At 51.3% G+C, this 24,761-nt stretch overlaps 1 protein-coding gene across 3 annotated transcripts in view; it reads left to right on the forward strand.

Annotated features, from left to right (window-relative positions):
* RAPGEF1 (Rap guanine nucleotide exchange factor 1) overlaps positions 1 to 24,761 on the forward strand; it is a 703,893-nt gene that overhangs the window by 554,527 nt on the left and 124,605 nt on the right. For all 3 annotated transcript variants that reach the window (XM_085613927.1, XM_085613929.1, XM_085613930.1), the window contains 3 exons: positions 612 to 704; positions 5,689 to 5,877; positions 14,365 to 14,449. In XM_085613927.1, the coding sequence (XP_085470053.1) occupies positions 612 to 704; positions 5,689 to 5,877; positions 14,365 to 14,449 (367 nt within the window). The remainder of the gene's footprint in view (positions 1 to 611; positions 705 to 5,688; positions 5,878 to 14,364; positions 14,450 to 24,761) is intronic.

Here is a 24,761-nt window from a genome sequence, read left to right on the forward strand (position 1 = left end):
GGGAGGCGGTAGTGCCCCGACTGGGGACCATTGTATGGCATTGTCTGTATGCAGTTAGTTGTGCCCAGTTATGTCAGTCAGTATGTGAGAAAATGTAGGTACTTTCTAAGGGCCATGCCTAGGTTCGTGTGTCTGACACATTCCAACTCTTTTAGCAGAATATCACCATGTTGTACACTGCAGGTACTTTGGTCAGCCAGTATATGGTTAACTTATGATAATGACTGTCTGGGTGTTTGGCAGCGGGCACGCCTTCCATTTGTGAGGTTGATGATCGAGGGAATGAGTAAAGCATAATGTACTTAGGACTTGGGGCAGAAGCATTAACTCAGCAGTGGGTTTGTTTGGATGCCAGTGGGGCATGGTTGAGGATGCGTCACAAAGTATAAAAGCGAGTAAAAACTGCAGAGTTCATCTTTATGCCTGTGAGTGGAGCAATTTGTGGCGCTAAACTGTCTTAATGCACCAAAGAAGTTTGAGCCTCAATGTGACTGACCATGACGTGTTAACCTTAAAGAAGGTGGTCAGAGGGAACAGGCAGTCTGTAAAACAGCAGGGCAGTACAGGATCCAAAACGTGTGTCTCATTGTTATTACTTAACCTGCTGCCACGTATGAGAAGTTCTGCCCTTTCCCGGATACCTTCAAGAAGCGGGTCAGCAAGAACACCTTCTTTGTGTTGGTCCGGGTAGTGGACGAACTCTGGTAAGTGCCTATTTTTCCGTGCCCCTCTGGCTTCCTCCATTCACTCTCACTTCGGTAATTTTGTGCATGATTTCTTTCACCTGCATTACTGCGCCAGAAGCGCGGCACAGACATTTCGGCATAAATGCTGCAGCCACAGATGTAGCCAACCGGTATAACCTTCCTTTCTATCTGTAGGCAGTCTTATACCTCGCACGTGTTAGAGTTTGGATTTCCAGTTTCCCCAACCTATCAGTCTCCACTCTCTCCCAAACTACTACTCCCCACACCCACGCTCTACCAACCTACCACTCCCCACACCCTCCAAACCTACTACTCCCCACACCCACACTCTCCCAACCCACCACTCCCCACACCTACAATCTCCCAACCTACCACCCCCACACACTCCCAACCTACCAATACCCACACTCTCCAAACCTATCACTGCCAACACGCTCAACCCACCACTCCCCACACCCACTCTCCCAATCTACCACTCCCCATACCCACTCTCCCAACCTACCACTCCCCACTCTCTCCCAACCTACCAATCCCCACACACTCCCAACCTACCACTCCCCACACTCTACCAACCGACCACACCCACACTCTCCCAACCCACCACTACCCACACTCTCCCAACCCACCACTCCCCACACCCACGCTCTCCCAACCCACCACTCCCCACACCCTCCAACCCACCACTCCCCACACTCTCCCAACCTACCAGTCTCCACACTCTCCCAACCTACTACTCCCAACACCCACACTCTCCCAACCCACCACTCCCCACACTCTCCCAACCTACCAGTCTCCACACTCTCCCAACCTACTACTCCCCACACCCACGCTCTCCCAACCCCACTTCCCACACCCACAATCTCCCAACCTACCACTCCCCACACACTCCCAACCCACCCCACACTCTCCCAACCTTCCACTCCCACCCTACCAATCCCCACACACTCCCAACCTACCACTGCCCACACTCCCAATCAGTCACTCCCCACACCCACTCTCCCAATCTCCCAATCTTCCACTCCCCAACCTACCACTCTCCACATTCTTCCAACCTACCACTCCCCACTCTCTCACAACCTACCAATCCCCACACTCTTCCAACCTACCAATCCCCACACTCTTCCAACCTACCAATCCCCACACTCTTCCAACCTACCACACCCACACTCTCCCAACCTACCACACCCACACTCTCCCAGCCTACCAATCCCCACACCCACACTCTCCTAACCTACCACACCCACACTCTCCCAACCTACCACTACCCGCACTCTCCCAACCTACTACTCCCCACACCCTCCCAACCTATCAATCCCCACACTCTCCCAAGCTACCACTCACCACACCCACTCTCCCAACCTACCAATCCCCACACTCTCCCAACCTACTGCTCCCCACACCCTCCCAACCTACCAATCCCCCCAAACTACTACTCCCCACACTCTCCCAACCTACTACTCCACACTCTCCCCCAACTTACTACTCCCCACTCTCCCCCAACCTACTACTCCCCACTCTCCCCCAACCTACTACTCTCAACACACACACTCCCAACGTACTGCTATCCACACTCCAAACCTACTAGTCCACACACACTCCCAACCTACCACTCCCTGCACCCAGCCTCCCAACCTACCAATCCCTACACCCATGTTCTCCCAACTCACCACTGCCCACACCTTCCCAACCTACCACTCCCCACACTCTCCCAACCCACCACTCCCCACACCCATGCTCTCCCAACCTACTACTTCCCACACCCAGTCTCCCAACCTAACACTCCCCACACTCACAACCCACCACTCCCCACACTTATTCAACCTACTACTCCCCACACCCTCACAACCTACCAATCCCCACACTCTCCCAACCTACTACTCCCCACACCCAATCTCCCAACTTACTACTCCCCACACCCACTCTCCCAACTTACTACTCCCCACACCCACTCTCCCAACCTACTACTCCCCACACCGACCCTCTCCCAACCTACTACTCCACACACCCTCCCAACCTTCCACTCCTCACACCCTCCCAACCTACTACTCCCAACCTACTACTCCCCACACTCTCCCAATCTACTACTCCCACTCCCACACTCTCCCAACCTACTACTCTCAACACACACACACTCCCAACGTACTGCTATCCACACTCTCCCAATCTACTAGTCCACAAACCCACCCAACCTACCACTCCCTACACTGTCTCCCAACCTACCACTCCCCACACGCTCCTAACCTACCACTCCCCACACTCACAACCCACCACTCCCACTCTATCCCAACCTACTGCTCCCCACACCCCCAACCTATCACCACCCACACCCAGTCTTCCAACCTACACCACACCCTCACAGCCTATCAATCCCCACACTCCCCCCAACCTACCAGTCCCCACACCCTCCCAACCTACTGCTACCCACACACTCCCAACCTACTACTCCCCACACCCTCCCAACCTACCACTCCCCACACTCTCCCAATCTACTACTCCCACACCCACACTCTCCCAACCTACTACTCTCAACACACACACTCTCCCAACGTACTGCTATCCACACTCTCCCAATCTACTAGTCCACAAACCCACCCAACCTACCACTCCCTACACTGTCTCCCAACCTACCACTCCCCACACGCTCCTAACCTACCACTCCCCACACTCACAACCCACCACTCCCACTCTATCCCAACCTACTGCTCCCCACACCCCCAACCTATCACCACCCACACCCAGTCTTCCAACCTACACCACACCCTCACAGCCTATCAATCCCCACACTCCCCCCAACCTACTACTCCCCACACCCTCCCAACCTACCACTCCCCACACCCTCCCAACCTACCACTCCCCACACCCCCAACCTACTACTCCCCACACCCACACTCTCCCAACCTACTCCCCACACCCACTCTCTCTCAACCTACTACTCTCAACACACACACTCTCCCAACGTACTGCTATCCACACCCACGCTCTCCCAACCCACCACTGCCAACACCAAGTCTCCCAACCTACCACTCACCACACACTCCCAACCTACCACTCCCCACACCCCCAACCTACTACTGCCCACATTCTCCCAACCTACTATTTCCCACCCCACACTCTCCCAACCTACTACTCCCCACACCCACTCTCTCCCAACCTACTACTCTCAACACACACACTCTCCCAACATACTGCTATCCACACCCACGCTCTCCCAACCCACCACTGCCAACACCTACAATCTCCCAACCTACCACTCCCCACACACTCCCAACCTACCAATCCCCACACTCTCCAAACCTACCACTGCCCACACGCTCAACCCACCACTCCCCACACGCTCAACCCACCACTCCCCACACCCACTCTCCCAATCTACCACTCCCCACACACTCCCAACCTACCAATCCCCACACCCTGCCAACCTACCACTGGCAGACCCTGTTACAGCATGCCTGGGATTCTGTCCAGTATTCTTTTTAAAGTCCCCCTAACGTTGCAGGCAGAAGAGACAGTAAAGCGCGGGGAACGAGAGGCAGTGGTGGGGGAACGAGAGGCAGTGGTGCGTGAAACGGGGGGCAGTGGTGCGTGGAACGGCAGGCAGAGGCGCGTCGAACGGCAGGCAGAGGCGCGTCGAACGGCAGGCAGAGGCGCGTGGAACGGGAGGCAGTGGCGCGTGGAACGGGAGGCAGTGGCGCGTGAACGAGAGGCAGTGGCGCGTGAACGAGAGGCAGTGGCGCGTGAACCGGAGGCAGTGGTGCAATACTCGTCCCTCCACTTTCACTACCCCCGTCTGCCGTCGTGTGTAAGTGGTGGAATGTGCTGGTTGCTGCGGCCTGTTCTTCCAGCGCCCACTTTCACAGAGTTCCCTCCTAGACGAAGGGCTGCTGTGCTGCCCTCTCTAGCACGTTCTCACACTCACAACAGTAATGCCTGCTGATGTGTAAGATTGTATAATGGAGAGCTGTAGGTGGTGGTGTCCAGGCTGCACCCCAGAACTCAACCAACACGACCTTCCTAGTAATTGGCCTGGAGCCCCCCATCAGTCGCGCCTACAGCTGCGACCCTGCAATCCCATGTTTTAACCCTGGAGTCTAACTTGCTGCGAAAACGCTTGGGCTGGGAATCCTTCCAAGGTGCTCGTTTCCTTAATTAAAGGGCGGGCCCAGGACAGGCTTGTGATGACTTGAAAACTGCAGTAGACAGCACCTCACAATGTGAAGCAGACAGTAACATGTTTTTTGGTTTTCATCTCCTCTTGTCTGCCTCGCCCCAACCTCACTTCTTAATCTGCTCTGCTTTCTACTACCGTCCTGCACCCACTCTCGACACTCCAACACTTGTCTCTCTTCCCTCCGGCCTTATCCTCTCCCCTCTGCCCCTCTGAACACTATCTCCCCCCTCTGCCCACCTCCCTTGCATCCCTGACTTCCCTTTGCACCCCTCTGTCCCATCTCTCCCTCCCTCTGTATCCCTTCTGTCTCCTCTTCACCCTTCTATCCCTTCCATCCCTTCCCCTCTGCGCCTTTGTCCTGCCTGCGTTTTCAACCCTTCTCTCTGCACCCTTTTTCTCCCCTTCTTGTGTCCCATTTCCTCCCTTGCCCCCTTCTCTTCTGCACTCTTCCCCCCCAACGAACCCTTTCTCTCTGAATCTTCTCACTTCTCCTTTGCACCCTTCTCTCATTTCCTCTCTGTACCCCTGTATCCACTGTGCACCCCTCTATCCACCCTGCTCTCCACTGTTCACCCTTTTCTCCCTCCTGTGCTGTTCTCTCCCTTCTGGACTCTTTTCATCCTTCCTCTCTGTGATCTTCTCTTCCATTCCCTCTGCACCTTTCTCCCCTTCCCTTCTGCAAACCTTTCATACCTCCTCGCTGTACTATTCTTTCCCCTCTTCTCTCCCCTTCGAACTCTTCTCTCTCCTCTTTACTCCCCACTCTTCCGTCCCCTCCGCGGCCATCTCTTGGTTCTCTTGTCTCTTTCCCAGCCTGGTGGAGTTGACGGATGACATTCTGAAGCAGCTCATGGACCTTGTTTTCCATCTGGTTTGCAACGGGGAGCTCAGCCTGGCCAGAGTCTTGAGGAAGAACATCTTGGATAAAATGGAGAACAAGAGGGCGCTGCGCTATGCCAACTTTGCCAGCCGGCCCCTGGCTGCCAGGGGAGTCGCTGCCAGGTAAAGCATGGTTGTTGACGTATGGGAAGGATTGGGAAGTGGGAGCTGTGGCACTTTAACACCAGGCTAGGGATGTAAACCTACTCCCTGTTCCATGCCCTGAGTAAAGGCAGGCCTGCCTCAGTGCTCTGCCCACCACCAACACGTTGCCAACACGCTTGAGCCTGAACTGCATTGGTATTCTTTGAGGTGGTCCTGCAGTGAGTTCAGTGTCACTGCATTGGTATTCTTTGAGGTGGTCCTGCAGTGAGTTCAGTGTCACTGCATTGGTATTCTTTGAGGTGGTCCTGCAGTGAGTTCAGTGTCACTGCATTGGTATTCTTTTTGAGGTGGTCCGGCAGTGAGTTTAGTGTCTCTGCATTGGTATTCTTTGAGGTGGACCTGCAGTGAGTTCAGTGTCTCTGCATTGGTATTCTTTGAGGTGGTCCTGCAGTGAGTTCAGTGTCACTGCATTGGTATTCTTTGAGGTGGTCCTGCAGTGAGTTCAGTGTCTCGGCATTGGTATTCTTTGAGGTGGTCCTGCAGTGAGTTCAGTGTCACTGCATTGGTATTCTTTGAGGTGGTCCTGCAGTGAGTTCAGTGTCACTGCATTGGTATTCTTTGAGGTGTTCCTGCAGTGAGTTCAGTGTCTCTGCATTGGTATTCTTTGAGGTGGTCCTGCAGTGAGTTCAGTGTCACTGCATTGGTATTCTTTGAGGTGGTCCTGCAGTGAGTTCAGTGTCTCTGCATTGGTATTCTTTGAGGTGGTCCTGCAGTGAGTTCAGTGTCTCTGCATTGGTATTCTTTGAGGGTGTCCGGCAGTGAGTTTAGTGTCTCTGCATTGGTATTCTTTGAGGTGGTCCGGCAGTGAGTTTAGTGTCTCTGCATTGGTATTCTTTGAGGTGGTCCTGCAGTGAGTTCAGTGTCACTGCATTGGTATTCTTTGAGGTGGTCCTGCAGTGAGTTCAGCGTCACTGCATTGGTATTCTTTCTGAGGTGGTCCTGCAGTGAGTTCAGTGTCTCTGCATTGGTATTCTTTGAGGTGGTCCTGCAGTGAGTTCAGTGTCTCTGCATTGGTATTCTTTGAGGTGGTCCTGCAGTGAGTTCAGTGTCTCTGCATTGGTATTCTTTGAGGTGGTCCTGCAGTGAGTTCAGTGTCACTGCATTGGTATTCTTTGAGGTGGTCCTGCAGTGAGTTCAGTGTCTCTGCATTGGTATTTTTGAGGTGGTCCTGCAGTGAGTTCAGTGTCTCTGCATTGGTATTCTTTGAGGTGGTCCTGCAGTGAGTTCAGTGTCTCTGCATTGGTATTCTTTGAGGTGGTCCTGCAGTGAGTTCGGTGTCACTGAATTGGTATTCTTTGAGCTGGTCCTGCAGTGAGTTCAGTGTCTCTGCATTGGTATTCTTTGAGGTGGTCCTGCAGTGAGTTCAGTGTCTCTGCATTGGTATTCTTTGAGGTGGTCCTGCAGTGAGTTCAGTGTCTCTGCATTGGTATTCTTTGAGGTGGTCCTGCAGTGAGTTCAGTGTCTCTGCATTGGTATTCTTTGAGGTGGTCCTGCAGTGAGTTCAGTGTCACTGCATTGGTATTCTTTGAGGTGGTCCTGCAGTGAGTTCAGTGTCACTGCATTGGTATTCTTTGAGGTGGTCCTGCAGTGAGTTCAGTGTCTCTGCATTGGTATTCTTTGAGGTGGTCCTGCAGTGAGTTCAGTGTCACTGCATTGGTATTCTTTGAGGTGGTCCTGCAGTGAGTTCAGTGTCACTGCATTGGTATTCTTTCTGAGGTGGTCCTGCAGTGAGTTCAGTGTCACTGCATTGGTATTCTTTGAGGTGGTCCTGCAGTGAGATCAGTGTCTCTGCATTTGCATTCTTTCTGAGGTGGTCCTGCAGTGAGTTCAGTGTCACTGCATTGGTATTCTTTCTGAGGTGGTCCTGCAGTGAGTTCAGTGTCACTGCATTGGTAATCTTTCTGAGGTGGTTCTGCAGTGAGTTCAGTGTCTCTGCATTGGTATTCTTTGAGGTGGTCCGGCAGTGAGTTTAGTGTCTCTACATTGGTATTCTTTGGGGTGGTCCTGCAGTGAGTTCAGTGTCACTGCATTGGTATTCTTTGAGGTGGTCCTGCAGTGAGTTCAGTGTCACTGCATTGGTATTCTTTCTGAGGTGGTCCTGCAGTGAGTTCAGTGTCTCTGCATTGGTTTTCTTTGAGGTGGTCCTGCAGTGAGTTCAGTGTCTCTGCATTGGTATTCTTTGAGGTGGTCCTGCAGTGAGTTCAGTGTCACTGCATTGGTATTCTTTGAGCTGGTCCTGCAGTGAGTTCAGTGTCTCTGCATTGGTATTCTTTGAGGTGGTCCTGCAGTGAGTTCAGTGTCTCTGCATTGGTATTCTTTGAGGTGGTCCTGCAGTGAGTTCAGTGTCTCTGCATTGGTATTCTTTGAGGTAGTCCTGCAGTGAGTTCAGTGTCTCTGCATTGGTATTCTTTGAGGTGGTCCTGCAGTGAGTTCAGTGTCTCTGCATTGGTATTCTTTGAGGTGGTCCTGCAGTGAATTCAGTGTCACTGCATTGGTATTCTTTGAGGTGGTCCTGCAGTGAGTTCAGTGTCACTGCATTGGTATTCTTTGAGGTGGTCCTGCAGTGAGTTCAGTGTCTCTGTATTGGTTTTCCTTGAGGTGGTCCTGCAGTGAGTTCAGTGTCACTGCATTGGTATTCTTTGAGGTGGTCCTGCAGTGAGTTCAGTGTCACTGCATTGGTATTCTTTCTGAGGTGGTCCTGCAGTGAGTTCAGTGTCTCTGTATTGGTATTCTTTGAGGTGGTCCTGCAGTGAGTTCAGTGTCACTGCATTGGTATTCTTTGAGGTGGTCCTGCAGTGAGTTCAGTGTCACTGCATTAGTATTCTTTCTGAGGTGGTCCTGCAGTGAGTTCAGTGTCACTGCATTGGTATTCTTTGAGGTGGTCCTGCAGTGAATTCAGTGTCTCTGCATTGGTATTCTTTGAGGTGGTCCTGCAGTGAGTTCAGTGTCACTGCATTGGTATTCTTTGAGGTGGTCCTGCAGTGAGTTCAGTGTCACTGCATTGGTATTCTTTCTGAGGTGGTCCTGCAGTGAGTTCAGTGTCTCTGCATTGGTATTCTTTGAGGTGGTCCTGTAGTGAGTTCAGTGTCTCTGCATTGGTATTCTTTGAGGTGGTCCTGCAGTGAGTTCAGTGTCTCTGCATTGGTATTCTTTGAGGTGGTCCTGCAGTGAGTTCAGTGTCACTGCATTGGTATTCTTTGAGGTGGTCCTGCAGTGATTTCAGTGTCACTGCATTGGTATTCTTTCTGAGGTGGTCCTGCAGTGAGTTCAGTGTCACTGCATTGGTATTCTTTGAGGTGGTCCTGCAGTGAGTTCAGTGTCTCTGCATTGGTATTCTTTGAGGTGGTCCTGCAGTGAGTTCAGTGTCACTGCATTGGTATTCTTTAAGGTGGTCCTGCAATGAGTTCAGTGTTACTGCATTGGTATTCTTTGAGGTGGTCCTGCAGTGAGTTCAGTGACTCTGCATTGGTATTCTTTGAGGTGGTCCTGCAGTGAGTTCAGTGTCACTGCATTGGTATTCTTTGAGGTGGTCCTGCAGTGAGTTCAGTGTCTCTGCATTGGTATTCTTTGAGGTGGTCCTGCAGTGAATTCAGTGTCACTGCATTGGTATTCTTTGAGGTGGTCCTGCAGTGAGTTCAGTGTCACTGCATTGGTATTCTTTGAGGTGTTCCTGCAGTGAGTTCAGTGTCTCTGCATTCGTATTTTTGAGGTGGTCCTGCAGTGAGTTCAGTGTCACTGCATTGGTATTCTTTGAGGTGTTCCTGCAGTGAGTTCAGTGTCTCTGCATTGGTATTTTTGAGGTGGTCCTGCAGTGAGTTCAGTGTCTCTGCATTGGTATTCTTTGAGGTGGTCCAGCAGTGAGTTCAGTGTCTCTGCGTTGGTATTCATTGAGGTGGTCCTGTAGTGAGTTCAGTGTCTCTGCATTGGTATTCTTTGAGGTGGTCCTGCAGTGAGTTCAGTGTCTCTGCATTGGTATTCTTTGAGGTGGTCCTGCAGTGAGTTCAGTGTCTCTGCATTGGTATTCTTTCTGAGGTGGTCCTGCAGTGAGTTCAGTGTCACTGCATTGGTATTCTTTGAGGTGGTCCTGCAGTGAGTTCAGTGTCTCTGCATTGGTATTCTTTGAGGTGGTCCTGCAGTGAGTTCAGTGTCACTGCATTGGTATTCTTTGAGGTGGTCCTGCAGTGAGTTCAGTGTCACTGCATTTGTATTCTTTCTGAGGTGGTCCTGCAGTGAGTTCAGTGTCACTGCATTGGTATTCTTTGAGGTGGTGTTGCAGTGAGTTCAGTGTCACTGCATTGGTATTCTTTGAGGTGGTCCGGCAGTGAGTTCAGTGTCACTGCATTGGTTATCCTTCTGAGGTGGTCCTGCAGTGAGTTCAGTGTCACTGCATTGGTATTCTTTGAGGTGGTCCTGCAGTGAGTTCAGTGTCACTGCATTGGTATTCTTTGAGGTGGTCCTGCAGTGAGGTCAGTGTCTCTGTATTGGTATTCTTTGAGGTGGTCCTGCAGTGAGCTCAGTGTCACTGCATTGGTAATCTTTCTGAGGTGATCCTGCAGTGAGTTCAGTGTCTCTGCATTGGTATTCTTTGAGGTGGTCCTGCAGTGAGTTCAGTGTCTCTGCATTGGCATTCTTTCTGAGGTGGTCCTGCAGTGAGTTCAGTGTCACTGCATTGGTATTCTTTCTGAGGTGGTCCTGCAGTGAGTTCAGTGTCACTGCATTGGTAATCTTTCTGAGGTGGTTCTGCATTGAGTTCAGTGTCACTGCATCTATACTCTTTCTGAGGATGGTCCCACAGTGGAGTGTCACTGCATCTATACTCTTTCTGAGGGTGGTCTGACAGTGGATTTAACTGCATTGGTATGCTTCCTGAGGGTGGTCCTATAGTGAGTGCAGTGTCACTGCATTGAATTTCTTGGAGGGTAGTCCTACATTGGCGTTTCACTGCATTGATTGTCTTTCTGAGGGTGGTCCTATAGTGAGTGCAGTATATGCATTGGTATTCTTTCTGAGGTGGTCCTGCAGTGGAGTTTCACTGCACTGATACTTTTTCTGAGAGTGGTCTGACAGAGGAGTATCACTGCATTGGTTTCCTTTGAGGTGGTCCTGCAGTGAGTTCAGTGTCTCTGCGTTGGTATTATTTCTGAGGTGGTCCTGCAGTGAGTTCAGTGTCACTGCATTGGTATTCTTTCTGAGGTGGTCCTGCAGTGAGTTCAGTGTCACTGCATTGGTATTCTTTCTTAGGGTGGTCCGACAGTGGAGTTTCACTGCATTGGTATTGTTTCTTAGGGTGGTCCGACAGTGGAGTTTCAGTGCATTGGTATTCTTTCTTATGGTGGTCCGACAGAGGAGTGTCACTGCATTGGTATTCTTTCTGAGGTGGTCTTGCAATGAGTTCAGTGTCACTGCATTGGTATTCTTTCTGAGGTGTTCCTGCAGGGGAGTTTCTCTGCACTGATCCTTTTTCTGAGGGTGGTCCTACTCGAGTTCTGCGCTGCAGACAAGCTGTTGAGTTTCTCTCTCGGCGGCACTGCGTGCATTTTGATTCCTTTCAACCCTGTATGATAGTTGTGCTTAAGGTTTGCACTGGATCAAAATGTCACCTCTGCACAAGTTTTGTTTAAGAGTTGCTATGCACTGCATTTCTTGGGCAGTTCGACTTCTCAATGTTGCTGAAGGACAGGGCTGAGTGAGGTGTTTTAGCTTGAGTGCGGTACTGTACCAAGTCTCCTTGTTGAATAATGTTGCAAGATGGTGTAACTTGAGGTTGGCTCTGGCGACAATTTTGCTTCAGGACAGTAATGTATGAGGGTATCACTTCATGGCGATTGTATCACTGCATGACAATAACATGTTGTGCACTCTGTGTGCAGGTTGCCCTTGAGGGCAGCACTGCATGCAGGTTGCCCTTGAGGGCAGCACTGCATGCAGGTTGCCCTTGAGGGCAGCACTGCATGCAGGTTGCCCTTGAGGGCAGCACTGCATGCAGGTTGCCCTTGAGGGCAGCACTGCATGCAGGTTGCCCTTGAGGGCAGCACTGCATGCAGGTTGCCCTTGAGGGCAGCACTGCATGCAGGTTGCCCTTGAGGGCAGCACTGCATGCAGGTTGCCCTTGAGGGCAGCACTGCATGCAGGTTGCCCTTGAGGGCAGCACTGCATGCAGGTCGCCCTTGAGGGCAGCACTGCATGCAGGTTGTTCTTGAGGGCAACTCTGCATGCAGGTTGCCACCTGCATGCAGATTGTCCTTGAGGGTAGCACTGCATACAGGTTGTCCTTGAGGGCAGCACTGCATGCAGGTTGCCGGCTGCATGGATTTTGTCCTTGTGAGCAGCACTCATGCAGGTTGTCTTTGAGGGCAACTCTGCATGCAGGTTGCCGCCTGCATGCAGGTTGCCGCCTGCATGCAGGTTGTCCTTGAGGGCGGCACTGCATGCAGGTTGTCCTTGAGGGCAGCACTGCATGATGTTTTTCTTTGATTGTAGCACCGCATGAGGCCTGTTTGATGACAGCACTGTTGGAGGATTTTACTGTAACAGTACTGCGTGGACTTACTTTTTGGCCAGTAATTTCTCAGAACCTTCCTTGAGGGTAGCACTATACGGATTTTGCTTGTGGGCCCTAGTCTAGGGCTTTTGAGTGTACCACGCGTAAGGATTTCATTTGAAATCAACATTCCATGCAGTTTGCAGGAGGACAGTTATCTGAGAATTGTGGATTTTTTTGAGGACCATTTTGTATAATTTTTAAAAGGGCAGAAGTGCATGACAATGCTTCTTGCCGAAAGCACTGCCTGCAGTTTTAGGTCGAGCCTAGAGTCGGCGCACATGCGCTGCTCTGCAAGACTTGCTGTACTGGAGTACCGACAAGAAGCTGCCGCCCATATTTGTCATTGGCTTGTGTCGTTGTCCTTTGTAAAAGCTGGCTTCTGATTCGTAAATAGGCTTGTTAGTCCCTCCTTAGTACTCCCTTATCTTCGTTTGTAACCTACCATGGCGACTGGCCCTTTTACTTCGGTTGTTACACGGTACGTGTTATTTAGTCTTGTAAGCACTATTTTCTTTGAGTTTCTCTCACTGCAGGCACAGCATGCTTTGCGTACATTTGGCGCGCAACGCACACTTTTTCTTTTCAACCAGCCGGGACAATGGCGTGCTTCTTACCAATGCCATAGGTCTCGCATTTAAATGTGTGACCTATTGCATTGCAAATAGTTTTTCTTTCAGTAACCCTACATTAATTTTTCTTGAAAGTAGTTCTGCATGTGCTTTGCTTGAGAGCAGCGCTGAGCGAAGGATTTGCAGGAGGGCAGCGCTGAGCGAAGGATTTGCAGGAGGGCAGCGCTGAGCAAAGGATTTGCAGGAGGGCAGCGCTGCGTGAAGGATTTGCAGGAGGGCAGCGCTGCGTGAAGGATTTGCAGGAGGGCAGCGCTGCGTGAAGGATTTGCAGGAGGGCTGCGCGAAGGATTTGCAGGAGGGCAGCGCTGCGCGAAGGATTTGCAGGAGGGCAGCGCTGCGCAAAGGATTTGCAGGAGGGCAGCGCTGCGCGAAGGATTTGCAGGAGGGTAGCGCTGCGCAAAGGATTTGCAGGAGGGCAGCTGTGCATTAGGTGCTGCTGGAGGGGTGCGCTGCGCGAAGGATTTGCAGGAGGGCAGCGCTGCGCGAAGGATTTGCAGGAGGGCAGCGCTGCGCGAAGGATTTGCAGGAGGGCAGCGCTGCGCGAAGGATTTGCAGGAGGGCAGCACTGCGCAAAGGATTTGCAGGAGGGCAGCGCTGCGCGAAGGATTTGCAGGAGGGCAGCGCTGCGCGAAGGATTTGCAGGAGGGCAGCGCTGCGCGAAGGATTTGCAGGAGGGCAGCGCTGCGCGAAGGATTTGCAGGAGGGCAGCGCTGCGCGAAGGATTTGCAGGAGGGCAGCGCTGCGCGAAGGATTTGCAGGAGGGCAGCGCTGCGCGAAGGATTTGCAGGAGGGCAGCGCTGCGCGAAGGATTTGCAGGAGGGCAGCGCGGCGCGAAGGATTTGCAGGAGAACAGCTGTGCATTAGGTGCTGCTGAAGGGGAGCACTGCAGGAGTTTTGCAGAACGGCTGCAATGTTTGCGCTGTGCATGAAGATAGCGCCGCTTCAGGGGGGTATTGCTTCCAAACAGCACTGGATGAGGTATTTGCTTTATGACGGCTCTGCATGGGATTATTGGTTTAGGAGCAGTACTGAATGGGCTGTGCCTCATGCCAACACTGCATTAGTTTAGCTTGAGAGCAGAAGAGCACTGCATTCCTTTTGTTTGAGGCTAGCTGAGCCTCAGAATTCTTCCTCTGTGCCACTCTCTCTGCATCCGGCCCATGGATAGCACTCATTTCTGGTCATAGGGCTATTCGACATTGGACGGTCCTTTGTTGGTCTTCTGATGGGCGGAACGTTGTTTTAACGGATGTTTCTCCCCATCTCTTTCAGACCGGGCACTTTACATGACTTCCACAGCCTTGAAGTTGCTGAACAGCTGACACTGTTGGATGCTGAGCTCTTCTACAAAATAGAGGTATATGAACACAAATTAAAATGGAGGGAGCAGTTGCACTGAGTTGTTGCCACAGGCGTCTCATGCTGCTTAAATGGAACATTGATTTGAGGCCAATAGAATCCTGGCTCTTAGCACCTGTAGCATGATCACCCTTGGCAGTATGTGAGCATTGTGTGGGATGAGGAGCTAAAAACTACAATTGTAGGTCATCAAAGCTGGTCTCTCATGTAACCCCATCTCCTCCTGCTTGTGGGCGTGCTTGTACCTGCACATGGTGGCCTACTTGAGCTTGTCCATCACACCTTGGGCCTCTTTCCTAATGTCTTCAGTACTATATCTTGTCCATCAACCCATGGGCCTCTTTCCTGATGTCTTCAGTACTAGACCTTGTCCAGCACACCTTGGGCCTCTTTCCTGATGGCTTCAATACTAGACCTTGTCCATCACACCTTGGGCCTCTTTCCTGATGTCTTCAGTACTAGACCTTGTCCATCACACCTTGGGCCTCTTTCCTGATGTCTTCAGTACTAGACCTTGTACATCACACCTTGGGCCTCTTTCCTGATGGCTTCAATACTAGACCTTGTCCATCACACCTTGGGCCTCTTTCCTGATGTCTTCAGTACTAGACCTTGTACATCACACCTTGGGCCTCTTTCCTGATGTCTTCAATACTAGACCTTGTCCATCACACCTTGGGCCTCTTTCCTGCTGTCTTCAGTACTAGACCTTGTCCATCACACCATGGGCCTCTTTCCTGATGTCTTCAGTACTAGACCTTGACCATCACACCATGGGCCTCTTTCCTGATGTCTTCAGTACTAGACCTTGTCCATCACACCTTGGGCCTCTTTCCTGATGTCTTCAGTACTAGACCTTGTTCATCACACCTTGGGCCTCTTTCCTGATGTCTTCAGTACTAGACCTTGTCCATCACACCTTGGACCTCTTTCCTGATGTCTTCAATACTAGACCTTGTCCATCACACCTTGGGCCTCTTTCCTAATGGCTTCAATACTAGACCTTGTCCATCACCCCATGGGCCTCTTTCCTGATGTCTTCAGTACTAGACCTTGTCCATCACACCTTGGGCCTCTTTCCTGATGTCTTCAGTACTAGACCTTGTCCATCACACCTTGGGCCTCTTTCCTTATGTCTTCAATACTAGACCTTGTCCATCACACCTTGGGCCTCTTTCCTGATGTCTTCAATACTAGACCTTGTCCATCACACCTTGGGCCTCTTTCCTGATGTCTTCAAGTTGTCTTGAGACTTCCTGCTGAGCCACTACCCGCACATCCTAAGCAGCAGCTCATCTTGTCTGATGTCCGGCTATGGGAAAGGACTGGGGCAACACAAAATATGTGAGGGATAAGAAAGGACATGGGCAGTAGCAAAGGATGACAAATTCAACCTTCTCTCCTCTTCTGTGTTTTTCCACTCCTTTCAAAATTTACACTTCTTTCGCAGGAAGGTTGATCTGGGGAATGTTATTTATATGCGTCTGATCAGATCATAAAATTGTAAAACGAGAAGAAACACAAAGCAATAAAAAGTAACAAAGTAAGAATATGAAGTAATAAGAGGATCCAAGGCCAATAAAATACAGTAATGGGGAACAAAATGTACCAGCGGCAGCAACTATTCATTTATTATTGGAGGACAAAAAGGAGAATACATGGGGATACTCGCTTCTCCTGCGGTCATCGAGGCTGCCACTGTAACAATACAAGTTTTACCAGAGTGTTTTATATGTGGCATCTCCAACATGCTTGCAGGTTTGGTGCCATGCACACAGTTCTCCACGGTGTAGGTCAAGTAACCCATACCGACCAACAATGCCTATTAGTAGGTTGAACAGTGATACCTCACTTGGGTTCCTCAACGTCCTCTACTTGCGATCCTTTGAGAACTGCTCTTTGCCTCTAGTAGTTGATCTTTAACCTTCTGCCATTTGATCTTTAACTTTCAGGTTTCACCAGTGTGTTCTTCTCTCAATCCCCTCCTGCATACAGAAAACTTTGGTGTCACCTGGAGGTCTGCCACAGCCTCCCAAGGTCAAGTGTCACGGACACCAGGTGTGGAGCACCTTGGCGTGCTAGCAGATGACAGTAGACCTCAGGGTGGTGGTGTTAGACTTGTTGGTAGCCTTTAATCATGTCAACCACTCCATCTCGCCTAGCCTGTTGTACCACATAGGGTTCCGCCAGGTAGCTTTTGAGGTATATATGATCATATTTCACTGGAAAAGCCCAGATGATAAAACTCTACTCCTGTACCCCTTTTTTGAATCTAGCTCCGTAGAGATCACATTTGCGATACAAAAGGGCTTGTTCCATTGCTTTTCAACTTCAAGGCGAGGTTCCTAGTGGATTTCATAGGATGCTGTGCGCAAAATAAATATTTTTTATTTGTTTTATTTTCCATACCTCCTACTATAGCTCCTTTTTATTTTGAGAGATTGAAAAGAAATGTGCCTTAGTTCAGAGAGGCATAATGCAAATGGAGAAAGCTAGCTGTCTTGTATATGTTTTCCTGTATTGTGCTAGGATGGAGGCCTGGGATTACAAATATCCTTATCTTCTCCATTTTGAGGAAGAGCTGTAAAATGAACTTCAAATAGTGTATGACTGTTATTGCCTCTGGGATGAATAAAATCCTCTTTTAAAGCCTTTCTAAAAACTATAGGTGCTCGTCGAACGTAGAATAGTGCTCTGGATTGAGAAGTCTTGCCTCACAGATGCATAGTTTGGGAGCAAGTGGAGGTTGCGGTATGGCTTCCTCCGGTAGCAGCGGTCACCAGGAGCTGTTCTTTACAAATGGCATTGCTATACTGACTTCCTACATGGCATTCCCACATCAAATGTCAGTGTTGAGCGCATTTTGTGGCTTAGGCAACAGTGCAAAAACTGCAAAATGCAGAGGCTCAGGTGCTGCTGAGACTCCATTAATGTGACTGTTTCTCCCAGCCTTACAAGCAAGACACTGGCTTCCAGTGGAGAACGGAAATGTGTTCCTGGCAGCTGTATTGAGGCCGCTGTCTGTTCTTAAAAAATACATTTACTCCTTGCCATTCAGCTTGCCTTGCCCCCAAAACACTACAGCGTTGAGGAAAATGTCTTGCTGACACAAACATTTCACATCTAGCAAAAAAAAGCTCTGCTGGAAGAACAGATGCTTGTGTTGATCATTTAATGCCTTTTTACCTGGATTTCTCCTGCATTCAAGCCACCATCACTCCCTTGGTACACTTACCAGCAAATATCTCACTGCCTTGTTTGTGACGAGTGACCTTGAGGGGTAGAGCGGGCGTTCTTTCGAGATAGGAAGACTCCTAGGAGGCAAAGCGCATGACCTGCATACCCTGGGTTTAGTAGTACACATTGCCACAAAAACTCCCCGCCAACTAGAGGGCACCAGCAACTCCATTTCCTTTGTGGGTGGTTGGCTGCTGCAGCTATGGGTGCTTCGTCATTCTGTTACTAATGCAAGTTCTCCCCTGATGAGATCTGAAAATGCTCTATTCTTTCATCCTTTGTTCAGCTTCCTCCAAGCATGCACTTCTCAAACTCTCTTGCGGCTTCTACCCATCTGCTGGGTTTGCTGTTCACAAGTGAAGTGCACACATGGTTCCCCTGTGCATCATACCAAAGCTTTCTTCCATTCAAACATCTCCAGGGCTTCATCATTTCTAAAAACGAAAAAAGTAGGATTTCTTTTCAGTCACTAGCATAGTATTAATGCCATCGCCTTACTGCCCTCCGTTGCACCCAGCTTCAGTGCAGTTTAGTCATCTTAGAAACTGCTCTCATGCCATGATGCTCAGGCCGGCTTCCTCTGCACCCAGTTCACAAGCACAACTGCCCATGCCGGCCTAGACCGAGGAAGAAGAGTAGCCATTGCAGGATGCCACACACGACCTTCTGTGCCATAGTGAGGCCCCCACCCCTGTTTGGATATCAGTAAAGTTCGAGGCATGTGGGCTGCTGAATTCATATCTGTGCATAGATCGCCGCCTAGTGTTGGGTCCGGATGATTGCACATTGTTGTCCTGGAAGAGTCTTCGAAGTATCACGAGATAGGTGGCTCCTCCCCTGGACTACAGTGCGCATGGGCATCCTCTCCATCCTTAGATTGTTTTTTTCCGCCATTGGGTTCGGATGTGCTTATCTTAGCTCAAGTTCGGAAACTTTAGTTTAAGGCCAAAAGGCCCTTAGATCTCGTCGGTATTGTTCCCGTTCGGTATCGACCAGTTTATTTTGTGTTTTAGCACCTTCTTCACGCTTTTCGGATCCGCTTTGGTCCGAACATCGAACTTCGATCGACGATGGAATCGAGGACTCCCTTCAAGAGATGCCTTTATGCCACGCGAAATACCCACACATCGACGTCCATCCGGTGTGCAACAAATGTCTCTCACCGGATCACGATGAGTCGAAATGTATGGCCTGCGCCCGGTTCCGCTCGAAGAAGACTCTCCGGAATCGACGGGCAGCGAGATTGGAGGCACAGCAATCGGCGCCTGCCCCGGCCAACATCTTTAGCACCGAGGACGAAGACGCCGAGAGCGTAGAAGATATAGACTCCAGCCACGCTTCCGAACATGACTCCCGATCGGAAGACGACGATGAGGTAATCTTTGAGGGCGAAGACGTCGTCGAAGAGGTAGGAGACTACAATGAGCCCCTTGGGGCTGAGGAAGATAGCTCCAGCGAAGAGCTAGGCCAACCCGTCGATACGGAGGCCGAGAGACAAAGTCGTCATAAGGCTCAGGTCGAGAGATCGCCTGCGGGCCTTACCCAAGATCAGTCACACGGTTCTTCGGCCCCGCCTCAAGGCCCGGCCTCGAACATTTCACAGGAGCCATTAATATCGAAGACGACTGGATTTCCTTCAGTGAAACCGAAACCGTCCCTCGCACCGGTTACATCGAAACCGAAAGTGAAACAGGTTGCGATCGGATCGAAGGCCTCGAAGCCCTCCACTCCTTCGACGCCGGCACAGGTCATCGGCACCGAACGCACCAAACGAGATTTCGGTGCCGAGCTCACCATGACGGGTCCCGGCGCCGAGCCAAAGAAGAAGGCTCTCGGTCCCCACAAGGCGCCTCGGCCTATGGCACCGAAGATTACGACCCAACCCACCAAGGTCAAGGTGGTCGACCCGTCTGCGTCGAAGACTGTGGCGCCTGCCAAATCATCGACTCCGACGAGCGTCGATACCTCCCTTCGGATCGACGACCCAGACACTGGAAATAAGTCGGATGCCGCTTCGACGCCTGCTTCCAAGGTGCCTATCGGTTCCAAAGCGCCATCTGCGTTCACCTTGCAACAGGTCTCAGCATCGTTGCAACGCATCAGAGACCGGGCAACCCGCCAACTTCCGTCGGGTCCCGAAACGCACAAGGCCGCAAAATCACACTCGGCACCGGCGCACATCACATTTGGATTGCCGCCGCCCAAGGCACAGAAAATGTTCGAAATTCGGACACGTGTCCGCCAAACAGTCACTATCCACTGGACACATCGATATCGAGCCTTCACAGGCACACTTTATCAACGCCGACACTGGTAGGTTGATGCTCCGCAAGCGGAAAATCACACCAGAGAAGGGCTTGGACTCATACAAAATTCCTCTAAAACACAAATTGCCGGCAGGTTCCGCACCAGTGCTTCATGAACACTTTCAACCCTTCCTTCAGGATCCGCCGTCCTTTTCTCCTACGCATTCAGAGGCAGACGCAGGAGAGGACTATATAGGGGATGATACCACCTACCCTGGGGATATCGATCCTGATGATCACTTGCAAGACCCAGATCAGGCATGGGATGACCCCACCGACCAGCTTAACGCACCAGATACTCCTGACACGCAGCTTTACAATATAAAGACATCTCCCACAGAGGACACTGCTGCCTTTAATGCCCTCATAGAACGGGCTGCTGCCAATCATGGAGTGGAACTCCATTCTGACACTGTAGAAGAAGATTTCTTAGTGGACACTTTCGCCTCCTCTGAGAAAACCGTCAAAACTCTGCCAATATTGAAGGGAGTTCTAAAACCTGCAAAAGACATTTTTAAAGAAACAACCAGGGCACGGGTGTTGAGCCCCAGAATCGAAAAGAAATACAAGCCTGCACCCGGAGACCCTATGTACATTAGGGGTCAGTTACCTTTAGACTCCATGGTTGTTGCTAATGCTCGCAAACGAGCCCATTCACAAACAACGGGTGATGCTCCTCCACCCGACAAGGAGTCCAAAGTGCTGGAGACATCAGGCAAAAGGATAGCAGCGCAAGCGGCAAACATCTGGCGCATTGCCAACACACAGGCACTCCTGGCCCGTTATGATAGGTCCCACTACGACACACTAGAATCACTGCTACAACATCTGCCAGATGAATACAAAGAGGCAGCGGAGCTCCTTATCAGAGAGGGACAACTCCTTACCAATGCGTCCATCAAATGCGCACTGGATGCAGCAGACACTGCAGCAAGGGCGATCAACACAAGCGTCATGTTGAGGAGGCACGCATGGTTGAGAATCTCAGGCTTCAAGCCTGAGATTCAGAACAATATCTTAAATCAACCGGTCAACCCAGACTATTTATTTGGCCCTGAGGTTGACACTACCCTCGAAAAAATTAAGAAAGACACTGAAACTGCAAAATCAATGGGGGCTCTGCAGTCGCAGCAGTTTCGTAGTGGCTCCTTTCGTCGCCCCGGGAATAGAGGAGCAGCTAAAGGTCAGGGGTCCCAGCAGCAGTACAATAAAGGGGGCACGCAAAGTAACTATGATAAAACCACTAGAGGTGGATATCGTGGATCCAGCACCAAAGGCAGAGGACGTGGGTACGGCAACACCAGATCCTCCCCCAAAAACAAACAGTGACGACTTCGCCCTGCCCCCCGACCACATAACACCTGTCGGGGGGAGACTCCAGCAGTTCCTGTCAGTCTGGAAAACCATCACCACAGACAGGTGGGTCAGGGACATTCTCATCCAGGGGATACTCATCAATAGTCATAATCTATGAATAATCCCCGCCCATGTGCGGGATCCCGGAGCATATAGAAAATACATATATATATACATATGTGAAAACATATAAATGCAGCCTAATAATGTTCAAAACATGGCAATGCTGTAAATTACATATTTTTGCATAGTAGTGCCCCCGTAACCCGTAAGGAAAAAAGGAAGCATCAGGCAAATTATAACACAGCACTGCTTTATTGCCATAAAGCAACATGTAATTGTAGGCATTCGCCAGTAGGCTGCAGCAGAGTATCAAGAAACCAAGAAAACTGACACCCTGCCTTTAAGGCATTAGAGTAGGGGGACCGTGCCTTTAAGGCCTGCCTGTGACCCCCTGCTCCCATGATGCACTACAGGTGGCAGTTGGGCCAGTTCTTTTTTCCGGCTCCTTCTGTGAGGATCCTGGAGCTTGAGCTCTTCAGTTTTTTGACTGAAATTTTGAATTACATCTTTTTCAAGCTTTTTTCGACGTTTTCTGGCCTTTAAGGGCTAATTCTGCTGGTTTCCAGTGAATTTTCCAATTTTTTCCAGTCAGAATGTCTCCTTTATTTAGGAAATGCCCTTCTTGTGGCAATAAAATGGCACTGGCGGATCCACACTCGGTGTGTATTGTGTGTTTACCATCAAAACACGATCCTGACCAGTGTCCCCACTGCCAGAAGTTCTCAAAGCGTACTCTGAGGGACAGAGAGCGCATTAAACTGCATGCAAGACTGGAGAAGGAACGAAGCCGTCGTGAAGGCGAGCATTCCTCATCAAGACCACCTTCTTCAGCTACGCAAGTACAGAAACGGCGACATACCAGCTCCCCGGGCTCCAAAAAGACCAGGAGTCCAAGAGGTTCGCCGTCGACGTCGAGGATGCCGGCGAAAAGGCAGAGAACTTCGGCGTCGAGGGATTCATCCCACCATCAAGAGTCTCCGCCGCGCAAAAGTAAGTCGGCGTCGAGAGGCGGCCCTTCGGGCTCGAAGGCTGCTAGTCCGGTGACATCTGGACTGTCTCCGTCGAGGCTTCCGTCGACGTCGAGACACTCTCCGCCACCCTCGAGGGGGTCGACGTCGAGAGATGCGGCGACGTACATTCCGCCGCGAGTGGGCCGGTCGCCGTCGGTGGTTACCCCCACTCGGCGACATAGAAGGTCGACGTCGAGAGGAAGATAGACGTCAAGATCACCACGTCGACGTCGAGAGAGGTCAACGTCGAAGTCGCCCAGCCGACGTCGAGAGAGGTCGACGGTGAAGTCACCCAGTCGACGTCGAGAGAGGTCGAAGTCGCCCAGTCGACGTCGAGAGAGGTCGACGTCTAAGTCGCTCGGTCGACGGCAGGAGAGGTCGACGTCAAAGTCGCCCAGTCGACGTCGAGAGAGGTCGACGTCGAAGACACGGCCAACGTCGAGATCATCTAGCCGACGTCAGGTGCCAGAGAAGAGGAGATCGACGTCGAGGTCTCCGCGATCGGCGTCGAGACCGCCGTCGAGACCAGAACGGCATACCTCACACTTGCCGATGGTGACGCAGACGTCGTCGACGTCAAGGGATTCGACGTCGAGGGCGAAAACTGGAGCGCCCGCGGAGAGGTCATCATCTCCGGGACTGCACATCGTGCAAATATCTCCGGAAGGATCACCCGAGGCTCCAGAGCGGTTCGGACTGTCACCGCGCTGGTTACGAGATGTGGGCGCTGGCGCATGTCGGAGTCCGGGATCGGACTACTCCCGCACGTATTCCCCACCGCGCAGGAGTAAGTCGCCTCCGAGGGATCCAAGGCCAATTTCACCACGCCGGTCTCGTTCCAGGGACCGTCGCACCGCGCCAAAACGTCCAAGATCTCCGTCCAAGCGCAGATCAGGATCAAGGGCTCACCATAGCGAACGCTCCCACAAGAGGCGACGCACCAGGTCGTCCACTGGGACTTCATCCACAAGATCCTCAGTCCGGGACTACTCTCCTACTTTTTCATCCACGCCTCCATCGCGAGTGTCCCCGGTGGATGACATTGTAACTTTCTCGGACGTCCTGGGTAGAGGGGCGCAGAAGTTGAACATCGCACTGCACGTCCCTCAGGCACCCACTTCTGTGACCTTTGACACTTTACACCATCGGTCAGCTCCCAGACCTCTGCTCCCGTTGGTGCCAGGATTGTTAGAACCAGCGATGGCCACGTTCCTTACACCGGCTACAGCGGGCTCGGTTCCCTCGAGAATAGCAAAGAAGTACAAGGCTCCGACCGAGGACCCTTTATTCTTGAGGGCGGACACGCCAGCGGATTCAGTGATCGTGGCGGCGGCCATGAAGTCTCCCTCAGCCTCAGTATCTGCTTCTGTCCCCCCTGAGAAGGACAGCAAGCTGATGGACTCCTACGGCAGGAGAATGTGCAACACCTCTGCCTCGCACATGAAGGTCGCTAGCGCTTCAGCCCTGCTGGGGAGGTATGATCGCTCCCTATGGGAATCCCTGGCCAGATTCGTGGAGAAATTGCCTAGGGAGGACAGGCAGGACTTCACGGAGATCCTCCAAGAAGGCGGACTGGTGGCCAACCAAGTAATAAGCGCAGCGGCGGATGCATCAGACCTAGCCGCGCATGGCTACTCCCATGGCATCTGCTCCCGCCGTTCGGCCTGGCTCAGATTAACAGGCCTCAAACCAGATGCACAGAAAAGAATTCTTAATCTGCCGTTTAATGGATCATCGCTATTTGGAGCTCATGCGGACGACCAAATGAGCAAGATGAAAACGGAATTGGACACCGTAAAGGCTGTGGGACTGGAAAAGCGCAAAGAGTTCCGCAAGCGCTTTCGCCAGGGCGACAAACGTGCCTTTCACCAGCGCGTTCTAACGCCCCAATGGTCCTCTCAAAACCAACAGAGGTCCCAGTTTCAGCAAAGGGGCCGGGGCAGAGGAAGAGGAAATGCTAAACAGCAGCAGTCCTCTAACAAGCAACCTCCCAAACAGTGAAAACTTACTTCCTCCGCGCTCGTTCGCCACTCCGGTAGGAGGAAGTATCACCGTTCACCTGGCAGAGTGAAATGCAATTACAAACGACAAATGGGTGCTGAGTATTGTAGAGCGTGGCTACTTGCTGAGGTTCAAATCTCCCCCTCCGCAGGTACCCCCACGGAAACAGCCACTCCCTCCCAGCCAAAACAAGCTTTTAAAGGACGAAGTTGCCACTCTCCTCTCCAAAAACGCCATAGAGGAAGTTCCAAACAGGCAGAGAAATCAGGGAGTGTATTCCCGGTACTTTCTTGTTCAGAAAAGAGGAGCGATCGGAGACTACAGACCCATCCTCGAT

Source organism: Triturus cristatus, chromosome 1_2 (assembly GCF_964204655.1).
Source record: "Triturus cristatus chromosome 1_2, aTriCri1.1, whole genome shotgun sequence".
NCBI lineage: Eukaryota > Metazoa > Chordata > Amphibia > Caudata > Salamandridae > Triturus > Triturus cristatus.